Below are 10,979 nucleotides of genomic sequence, written 5' to 3' on the forward strand. Positions count from 1 at the left end.
AAAAGTTTTGTAAAAGTAAGCGAAGAAGAAGTGAAATGCTCGGGATTCATTTCAGCACAGTGAGCATGCACAGCTCTTGGGTATGTCCGAACTGATGCACAATGTAAAAGCCACTAACAGGTTATCTGGTAACTGCTGGGTGTAATGCTGCATGGTTGTCCCTGGACTTGATCAGAGCCAAGAAACTGGAGTCTTTGTCTCCTGTTGTAGGACTTTAGGTGAGTAAATGCACCTGAAGACCCTGCACTAGGCACTTACATGTGTTTTAGCGCTGAATAGAAACCTCTGCTGTTGTAACTGAAGTGTACACGGTCAATTATGCAGAAGCAAACCCAGATCTTCTGTATGAAAATAAGCAAAGAAAACGCGACACAGACTTTTACGCCGCACCGCGATACATTAATAAGTTAAAAATTGATATAGGAGGGAAGCTGAGAAACAGGTGAACGTATCAGGAGGTTCAAATGTGCTACGACAGAAAGTGAAACCACTGAAAAACAAGCGTTGTAAACCCCCTTCTTCATGTCCGTGGGAACGACAAGGGACCTGAACTGCACCATCAGGCCCGGCGAGGTGCTTGCACTTCCTTTCTTGGGCTTGGAGAGTTTTTTTCCGGAAGCGCGTTGAAGGTTAAATGACCTCTTGGGTGAGTTTTTTTTGGAAAGTCAGTCAGTCTGGTTTCTAAAGCGGGGAGTTGTAAGAGAAATGCACGTGCAGCCCGTTTACCGGGTGCACTATCGGCACTGTCTGCATCTTGGGAAAGTTCTCCGTGGCCAGAGTCCATTTGCAAGTCCCCATCAGCTCTACAGCCAGAGTCTTTAGGATGACCTGTGCCAGTTCTTTCCCTACGCAGCTCCGCACGCCACCGCCAAACGGCACGTAGCTGAACCGAGATGACCGACTCTCCTCCCGGTCTGGGCCGAACCGGTCTGGGTCAAACAGCTCCGGGCTCTGAAAGACGGCTGCGGTCTCGTGGGTGTCCCGGATGCTGTACATTACACTCCAGCCTTTGGGGATCTGGTAGCCCTGTGGACAGAGAAGAAATCAATAAGTATAAAAGGACATAAAAGCTTTTATTTTTACTATTAAAATCTTTTTTAATTGGTAAAATCTTTAAGTCTTTAGAAACTCTTCATGTTTCTAGAATTCTGTACCCTGTATTCATGCTGTTATACCTCTTTATCAACTAATACCAATTATTTTTGAGTCGTATCCCAACTTGTCTAGGTTTTAGCAAGATGCCCTTGAATGAACAGGCATAATGACATTTTTAATACTGCAATTACTTCTCAGCTAAAGGGTTTAAACCGTGAGAAAGAGGTGCATGCAATGTGTCATGTGCGCTACAATAGTATTCTGGGAATTTGTTTTAGACTTCAATTGTCCTTTTTGCAATAAACGCAGCAAATCTGGGGCGAGATGAGGGCAGGGAAGGGGCATGTGAGGCAGACGTCGAGGCCATGACGGGGCAGTTTCTCAGCAAACTCTGTATGTCGACGTACTTGGCCGTTAAAGCGCAGCCAGGCATGCGACATGACAAATGGACTAAAACAGGATTTAGTTAAAGATCTCATCACTTGCTGGGAACAAACTTCATTCATGATTCAGTGATCAGTTTGTGTCACGCCAATTTGACTCAGAAGAAGTATTAATGGCAGCACCAGGATGGGGATGCATCTGTGCTGTGAAAGGATGTTGGTGTAGTGGCTGCACGGGGCATTGCATCTTCCACATTAATCACTTGATGCACACTAGCCCAAAAAAGTACAATTATTGGGAAAGAAGGAACAGTTAAAGAATGGCCAAATCTTACTGAGGGTCACAGACAAAATCAGAATTTGATCTGTTCAGTCAGAGCTGAGCAATGTTCATAGGAATGAATGCAGTATGCAGTTCACCTTCACACATCCATGAGCTGCAACACTTAGTCGATTAATGTGTTAAATGTGCAAATCTTCTGATTTCAGCTTCTGAAATGTGAATATTTCCTGGTTTTTCCTCTGTGACACTTAACTGGATATATTTGAGTTGTGGAAAGAACTTTTGTAAACCCTGATTTTTAACCATTTTATGGCCATAACAACTTATCGATTAAATTAAGAAAATGGTTGGCTAATCCGTGTGCATTACTAGTTTAAACTTGCAGTTGTGAACATGTAGAAGTGGCCCTGTACAGGTTGGAATCTACAACAGTAAAACATACAGTATATAAGGAACGGTACAGGAAACTTTTGGCTGGTTAATGGAAAATCTGGTCTTATCTCCACTCCTACTGGCTGGACTTTTGTATCCTTACCCTTTTTAGGAGACTCTCATTACATACATCTACTTCAATTATTGTAGTCCTACATTACCCACAATGCCTTTTGACAGCTCCAAGAAAATAAGCTGGAGGTTGTTGCATTTGGACGGGTCTTTTAAAGCTTTTTAGTTAGTCTTTAAAACACAAATGTCTTGTTGCTGCGTTCTAGTCTGATCTGTGTCTCATCACTGTGGGTTTAAAAGATGTTTTTTGTAGTACCTGTTCCCGTGTACATTTCTCCCAAATGTGGATTTTGAAAAAACTTTATATTTGAAGTTTGTATCTGATAAAAATATATCACATCCTCTACACATTCATCCCAGGAAAATACATATGTGGGCTACACCTCTGCTGGACTTTAACTTACGTCCAATTCAAATGTCTGCAAGGCTGTCCGGTACCCGCCAGAGACTGGCGGCAGGAAGCGAAGCACCTCTTTGACAACACAGTCAGTGTAGCGGAGCTGGCTCAGCTTGTCCAGGCTCAGATACGGAATATGAGACTGCGACTGTGGGAAACCATCACTGTGATTGTGACAGCCTCTGTTCAGCAGGCGGGTTGTCTCTGTATCTGCAGCGTCCTCTTTCTCCGTGGTGACAGCAGACGGGCTGTGACTGCTGTGGGGTTCAAAGCCAAGGCCCTCGGCCTCCAGCTCGACTCTGGCCCTCTCCACCACCGCCGGATGTCGAAGAAGCTGCAGAATTAGCGATGTGGAGGCGCTGGCTGTGGTGGAGTGAGCAGCGAAGATCAACTCTACTGCCGTTTCCTGCCAGGAGGGAGGAGGATGAATGGAATTAAATCATTTCATCATAATTAACCAGATAAACCTGTTAAACCCTTATCCCCACCAAGCCCCCACCACAGTGACCTACTGGTTGATCCATTAAGGAAGTCCCAAAAACGTCAGTTCTCTGAGTGTCCACTAGGGGCAGGTTTCATAACAGAGCAGTTTCTCATTGACCCCCATGTTAACCAGGCCGTTTACACAGCATCATTAAACCTGTTTAAGGACAAAAGAACATTCTAGTCTGTGTGTTTAGCTCATATCTCCATGACAACACTGAGGGGGAGGGGCTAGTTTTTATTTTATTGGAGGTTAAAGTTTATGAATAATTAGGGGCGTGGCCTATTGAGTGACAGCTAGCCTCTGGCCCTCAATTCTTCTCGGAGGTAAACGTCAGCCAGATTGACGTACACCCCTCCCCCCAACGTCACATACATGCCCTTTTTTGGTCAGAGGAAATGAGGCGGAGTCAAAGTCTGACAAGATGGTGACTCCCGTAAGCGAGGACCATTGGATCAAGTTGAGAGAACAGATCCCATAACAGAACGGGTATGCTACGCCCATTTGTTGTCCAATGCTATACTACGACCCCCACCAGCGGGTTGGGTTAGAACAAAAACACGTTTTTGAGCAAAAACTTATAACAAAAGAACTCAAAGGTCAAAAAACATGTATGAGGCCTCATTTGAAAGGTAATATCTTCTACTATAGTTAATGAAAATGTTTAGCATACGGCTAATACACAACCTAAACTACATCAGCTCAAACAGGGCTCTCTGGGTGGGATTCAACAGGTGAATTTACTTGCAATTAACATTCAGAATGAATTGGTTCTTGAACAGCTGAGATCAACTCATCAGAACATTTTCATTCTGCAGAACATACTGGAAAATCCTGCATGCTTGTGCCATTGCAGAACCTTTTTGGATTTTAAAGAACTCGAAAGAAGTCGAAGAGCGTCTGACAGACTTGTGTGTCAGGAACCAAAATGCATTGTATCTCAAGCACTGGGCATGACATTTTTGTTTTATTACTTATGGTGAGTAATAGTGAAAGAGCTCTAGGTCTTTCTTGTCCAGCTTGTGACACGTTGCGCATCGTGACAGTCCTGATACTGGCAGTCCTGAAGTTGTATACGCCTCTATTTGAACGTAGTGTCGTCAGAACGTACAGAATCCTTATCTGGCATTAAGTCTGAGTCATATTGTCATATGCTTCACAAGGGTACCTTGAGCTCCTGGATGCTGAGCTGCTGGCCGTGCTCCTTGCAACTGGACAGTATGAAGTCAAAGGCGTCGTAATACTCCTCCTCCGCCTGCTGCCGCTCCATCTTCTCCTCAATGATTTTCGCCATGTTGGCGTGCAAGATTTCTCTGGCTTTTATCCCCTGGACAGAAAACAACCGCAAAATGTCATTATTAGGTAATCATTATTGACTCGAAACTGACATCTATTAAATCATTCCAGGCAGTTTTTATGTAAGTAGTAACATAACTTAAGTAGTTACATATTTCGTACGTCAGAAACTGAAACCAATTCCTCACATTCAGTCACCAAAACTCTTCCAGAGCAGAGGGGAACATGCAGTTTCATATTGTTTGTGATGCTGGTCTTGCATGTAGAACCTGACCCTGTAGTGCTTGATATAGAAAATCTGGTAAAATAGGACCTAAATGAAAGTTTCTCCATGCTCTCTCACCTTGCGCAGCCCACTGAGCGGAGCGTCTATGGGGAGCGAGAAGAGGTTGTTCATGAGCTGCTCGAAGATTTGTGCCAAGTAAACAATCCGCTCCTCCTCCATCTGCAGACCTAGCAGGACCCTGATGGCGATACGGAACGTCAGGGACTTGGCGGCGCTGTAGACGTCGATGGCGCCCGGCTCCGAGCACCACTTGGCGATTTCAGACTTGACGACGTCCTGCAGCCGGGGCAGGTAAGACTCCAGAGCCCCCCGGCTAAACACTTTAGCCAGGATCTTGAAAGGGTTAAGGAAACAAAGAGAGAGGTGTCATAAAAAGTTATAACCTTGTACACGACAGTCAACACCAGTAAAAGGGAGGACAGGTTGGGTGAGGTCCGGACTAAATAGAGGCAAAGGAAAGATGTAGAAGATACAGGAGATTAGACAAGCGAGTCGTAAGGGTTATAACACGATATCAGGACAGCCAATCAGCACTGGATAGGTTTGGATAAGACCGACGAGATTGCAGAAGACAAGTCTTATTTATTTCAACAATCACCTCAATTCCCTCCAACATATTATTACCAATTCATGCCAAACTTTCAGATTTAAAAAGGTCATTGCTTCAACATATTCCAACTTTATTACCTTTCTCTTCCTCTTGTGCAGGTCTCCGATGGAGTTGACCAAAGTGTTGGGTCCCAGGATGATGCGGGTGCTCTGGGGCCACTGGGTGCACACCAGGCTGTGCTCGCCCAGCAGGATCTTGCGGATGTTTTCTGCGCCCGTCACCCGGATGACCGGTTTCCCAAGGAGGTGGGTCTTAAACACGTTGCCATGGCGCTCTCTGCGTGAGATGTGGAAGTTTGAACCCTGTGGTGTGCAAAAGAAAATTAGGCCAAAAATACAACTTAATTAGGTAAAACACCAGAAAATTAATGTCAAAAAGTATCAAATGCATTTCCAGATTTCACTTTACTATTCAGAGGTCTACCACCTGTTTTGTGCGCCGCAGGTTAACTCTGAAGCTGGTTTGTTGACTATCGCCATATTATGTTTTGTGATACTGCATCGATTCTCAAAAGCCTGGATCCATTTTGAATTAATAGTTTATATGCAAAGATTTGTGCCAGACAGTGGTTCATTGATATGCATATGATGGTGTTCTCTATGACAGTTTTCCTTAAATTAGATTAAGAAAATCAAAATATAGCGCCTTGTTTGCAGCGCCACAATATATTGAATATCCCCTGTATCATGAAACGTAATGTATTGCAGATTCTGGCCAATGCACCGCCCTAGTTTTCAGTGACATTTGTCGAAACATCTCTGTGTGGACGAAGACACAAGCGTTTCGTTTGTTTGAAACAAACCCAGGTTTTTAAAAAAGGATTTCTTTATATAGTGGTGAGGGGGATTCAGCCGGGTGCCATTGTCTTCCCTATTCCATCATATGAATGTTTTACTTAAATGGCTCAAAATCTAGTATCTAGTCTTTAGTATCAGCTCAGCTAATAATGGACATTTGCAGTAAAAATATTAAAAAGAAGGTGAAAAACTCTAAAACACAAGCATCACGTGTGCTGTAACAAGGCATCTGACTGACGCCCGGTGAACGGAGAGATAGTTGGAGGGACAGAGAGATGAGGGGATGAGAGGGTGCATTCCTCCCTGAAGAAGAGACAGACAGACGAAAAGAGAGGGAGAGAGAGAGAGAAGGAGAGAGAGAGAGAAAGGGAAGAATTGAACAGAAACTTCTGTTTTACCTCTTCAAGAAGGAATTACGCACCGAGCATCAAGTCCGCACATGTCGCATTAACAACAGAACTCAGCCTGCACAAGAATCTGCGGAGCTTTTCAAAGCTTCCCGCGCGCTTCAACATCCACCATCAATACTCTGATTATTAAAACAACCAGCAGCCCCTCTGGTGTTCACCTCCTTTAGAGTGTTAGATGAAGGAGTCACAGGGTATAAGTGATTAACACACACATGAAAGAACTACACACACACACACAGACGTGCAGGAGGGGGAACCTATATTTTGGAACACTTGTAAAAGAAACCTGCAGCGGCCCAGCTGCAGCTCTGTGTCAGCTCTCACCTGAAAGAGCCAGTGGAAAGTCTCCCCGACTAGCGGCCAGCCCATGGAGCCCTTCGGCAGCGGCAGGCTGCTCTCTTTGTCCCGGGTCAGGCTCCAGCGGATGCTCCACAGCTGCCGGGTCAGCGCCAGCAACAAGAGCGCGGACAGGACCGATGTGAGCGCGGTGGCCAGGGCCGACAGTACCCCAAACTGGGCCAGGGTTAACATCTTCTATACGAGCTGGTCTGCTGCCCAGCATCCACCTGTGTCTGTGCGTAAAAGGCGCTTCTGCTCCGTTCCAAACTCTGTCCGGCGGCGGTGCGCAAAATCTTCTCCTCCGTCCAGTTTTTCCTCCTTCTGTTATTTGTCTTCTTCTCCTCCGTGAAGTCTGTCCAAATAAAAATAAATATGTGTTAGCTCAGTGTGGGTGGGGTTACCATTAGCTCCATCAGACAAAGCCGAGAGAGGGAATAAACTCTTTCTGAACTCATCTCTGGAGACAGCCAATGGCCGAGAGCCGTTATAAGCTGTTATTACAGCGAGTTAGAGGATAATAATAACAGTTATCAAGCTGGACTCCGGCCTCCGCATTCATCCAAGTATGCAGTGATGATGCACTGATGTGTGGTCACCTCTGAATATTTTATTTGAATGCCCCAAATCATAATTTCCGATGAAAAAAAAAATATTTCCCCTCTTTCATCGTGTAAGTGTTCTTTAAAATATATGTTTGAGACTTTTGGACGCGCCATCAAAGGGAAATGAACGCGTCATCAGGCCGGATGGATGCGCCTGCACGGACCCAATACACGAGAAACGTGCCCGTGTCCTGTGAGGAAACTCCCCTTCATTCCGCTGCTCCTTCAAAATGAAGAGTAGCTGTCAACTATTCCAAATAGTTTTACAGGTTTACATGCGCCGGCTTGTCTATTAGGTTATGCGCCTTTATAGGTACAGTTCAGGGGGCTCAGCCACCCCCCGGGCGGCCCGAGGTTTATGGAGCAATGGCAATAAATCAGGTTTTAAGAAAGAGAAGAAGAAAGGGGGGATTTGAATACAGTAGGCTACAGTATGAAGCGGATTAACAGGCTGGTGAAGTAAACTAGAGGTGAGGTGAGAGGAGGATACTTGGAAATAGAAAAAAAAACAACAAATGGGTCACTCAATCATTTTCCCAGCGTGAATTAAAAAAGAGTTGTTCTGTCCGTGGAGGCTCGAACAGCAGACTTACCTCCGAGCAGCTCCCCGTCAGCGGTGACAACAATCCGGGTGCTTTTTTTAAATCAAAGTTCCTCTGTCGCCTCCTCAGACCGGTGCCTGTTCCTCCACAGTGAGCGGGCTGCGGGGGGCTTTATAGACAAGGCTGCACGGCATGATCCACCTTCAGCGGATGACGTTGGTCTGAATATGTTAAAGAGGCTCGTTCATTCAGCGCGCGGAGAGAGGGAGATAAAAAAAAAAGGAAAAGTTTGGAGAGCAGAGACGCAGCGGTGCGCGCTCAGAGCGACGAGAGAGAGAGGGTGTGTGTGTGTGTGTGTGTGTGTGTGTGTGTGTGTGTGTGTGTGTGTGTGTGTGTGTGTGTGTGTGTGTGTGTGTGTGCGCGCGCGTGTGCGTGTGAGAGACAGTGTGTGTGTGAGCGCGCGCGTGTGCGTGTGAGAGACAGTGTGTGTGTGTGTGCGTGTGTGTGAGAGAGAGAGAGTGTGCGTGTGTGTGTGTGCTCTTGTGTGTGTGTGTGTGTGTGTGTGAGAGAGTTAGATCGAGAGAGAGAGAGACTGTGTGTGTGTGTGTGTGTGTGTGTGTGTGTGTGTGTGTGTGTGTGTGTGTGTGTGTGTGTGTGTGTGTGTGTGTGTGTGTGTGTGTGTGTGTGTGTGTGTGTGTGTGTGTGTGTGTGTGTGTGTGTGTGTGTGTGTGTGTGTGTGTGTGTGTGTGTGTATCTCGCAGTTCTCCAATCAGCTGGGAGCCGCTCAGAGTTTTGAGCTCCGCTGCTGCTTCAGTTCCCCGCATCCCGAGCGTCTGCAGCCGGCTGTGACTGTGACGGGCGCTCCTGCCAGACACAACCAGGAAAAAGAACATTTATAAAAAGCTCGGAATATAATCTACATTTCAAAATGGCAATTTTTTTTTTTTTTTTAATTCTTACTGAATCAAATAAGAGGCGACAGATACGAATAACTTCGGGAAACGCTGCAATCCTTATAATCTAGTTATCGATCATTTTACGCGACGTTTTTATGATAAATCCAGAAAAATAAGCAGAAATCCGAGGTTGTGTCTCTTTTATTCATTTCCATGTGAGCGACTGGACAACTGAGAGCAGCCGGGACAGAAAAAGGGTCAAAAGTGCAGCAGTTTTGTGTGTTTGTGTGTTTTTTTTAATGCTTCTTGAGTTTTCACAGCGTCAGTTTTGCCCTCCGCGGTGTTCAGAGCAGAGAGGGGGGATTCTGTCTGAGGCCTAATCCCGATGAGATGTTTATTATTATTATTATAGTTTATTATTATTTAGATTTATATTTTAGAGGCACAAAACTTGTACCAGAGAGGCGTTAAGGTGTCTGCGGGCCGTGCGTAATATTCTGTTGAAACGTTCTGGAGCTGTTGGCGGTGACTCTGCGCTCTCCTCGGGTCCGACTTGAATCCTCCGGACCTCCATCACGAGAAACACTATTATTTATGTTAAAACGTAACAAAACTCTGGGTTTATTTCCCGTCTTTGCTGTGGAGTAAATGAATGAGATTGGGCCTAAAGGTGGAGTAAGGGAACAGGCTTTGGGTTTGAGCAGGGGTGCGGATCCGATGTCAGGATTGAGGGGTCGGGGGCACCAAAGTGATTTTTTTTGTTTTTGCCAGTGTGCAACTCAACCATACCACCATAAATCACAACTCCATAGAGGCAATACGGTTCAGACGTACTGCACATCCTTTACTTTACTGTTTTATTGGTAAAACATCATTTAAGGTTATTTAAAGTCTCCTCAGCCGCGGTTCTTCTCACCATCTTGCTTTTTTTGGGGGGCGGCAGTAGCTCAGTCCTTAGGTGACTCGAGTCCTTGTGTGAACCATGAATGGAGCGTGGACTGGTGGCTGGAGAGGTGCCAGTTCATCTCCTGGGCCGAGTTGCTGTTGAGCAAGCTCGGGGCGCCGGTCCATTGGCAGCCCCCTCACTCTGATATCTCTCCATTAATTGCATGTTTATGGGTCCTGTGTGTGTGTGTGTGTGTGTGTGTGTGTGTGAGTGTGAGTGTGAGTGTGAGTGTGAGTGTGAGTGTGTGTGTGTGTGTGTGTGTGTGTGTGTGTGTGTGTGTGTGTGTGTGTGACATGAATAATAATAATAATAATAATAATAGAGTGAAAAAATGGAATTTCCCGTTGCGGGATTAATAAAGTAATTATTATTATTATTGTCCCAGTGTGTGTGTGTGGGACTACTTTACGCATGATTCACTGATGATGATGGATGAATACCAAAACATGAAGCCTGACCAAGCTGTGTAAACTAACTGTTGGTTGGTTAACAGATTTTAAAACACACAGTTATAAGAGCACAATAAAGACAAATACATAAATACATAAATAAAACACAAGTTGACCCAACAAAATACCTTTTTCTCACCATGTTAATAATTTATTTAATCTAAAATCTTAAAATCTAAAAATACATTTGTTTAATTTTGCATCATTTAGGGTCTCTTTATTGGGGTGGGGTGGGGGGGGGGCATGTACCCACCCATGGGTCTGACTCCTCACATTTGTTTGTTTTGTTGATTCCTCGGGTTAATGGACGCTGAGACTTGACCATTAGAGCTGCATTTGTAAATAACAACAACAACAACAACAACAACAACAACAGACCAACCAGCGCCACACGCGCGCAGTTCCAGCTGTTTTCGGTGTGTTTTCGCAGCGAGGCGCGTTCACGTGTGACCGCCGTGGATGATGATGGGAGAGGTTGTTGGGTGATCGTGGGCCGAAGGAGGCGACTGAGCCCCGGCTGAGCAGCGCGGAGGAACACGGGCGCACCGCTGCTTCTCACACCTGCACTTATAAGGAAGGAGTTCCGTGTGAATGCACGGCTGAGAAACACGGGTCCAGACTGACTGATCACGGTCAAATTGATCACACTCGGCCTCCGTT

General features: G+C 45.5%; 1 protein-coding gene across 1 annotated transcript; it reads right to left on the bottom strand.

The window, feature by feature from the left end:
- Positions 1-305: 305 nt before the first annotated feature.
- Positions 306-8,193, bottom strand: cyp26c1 (cytochrome P450, family 26, subfamily C, polypeptide 1). Its single transcript, XM_083922674.1, has 7 exons — positions 8,080-8,193; positions 6,870-7,236; positions 5,416-5,640; positions 4,786-5,061; positions 4,315-4,473; positions 2,670-3,068; positions 306-1,026 (listed from the first exon to the last, which is right to left on the bottom strand). Exons 2-7 carry the CDS (start codon positions 7,074-7,076, stop codon positions 682-684), a joined length of 1,611 nt encoding a protein of 536 aa, XP_083778800.1. The 5' UTR covers positions 7,077-7,236; positions 8,080-8,193; the 3' UTR covers positions 306-681.
- Positions 8,194-10,979: the final 2,786 nt, after the last annotated feature.

This window comes from Echiichthys vipera (genome assembly GCF_963691815.1).
Source record: "Echiichthys vipera genome assembly, chromosome: 11".
In the NCBI taxonomy this organism is placed as follows: Eukaryota; Metazoa; Chordata; class Actinopteri; order Perciformes; family Trachinidae; genus Echiichthys; species Echiichthys vipera.

Bases quoted from the DNA above. Each gene is read 5' to 3' on its own strand.
- cyp26c1 (XM_083922674.1), bottom strand. From the start codon at position 7,076: ATGTTAACCCTGGCCCAGTTTGGGGTACTGTCGGCCCTGGCCACCGCG. The intron at 5,062-5,415 runs GTAATAAAGTTG...AACCCTTTCAAG, and splicing joins TGCACAAGAGGAAGAGAAAG to ATCCTGGCTAAAGTGTTTAG. The intron at 3,069-4,314 runs GTACCCTTGTGA...CCCTCCTGGCAG, and splicing joins TCAGCATCCAGGAGCTCAAG to GAAACGGCAGTAGAGTTGAT.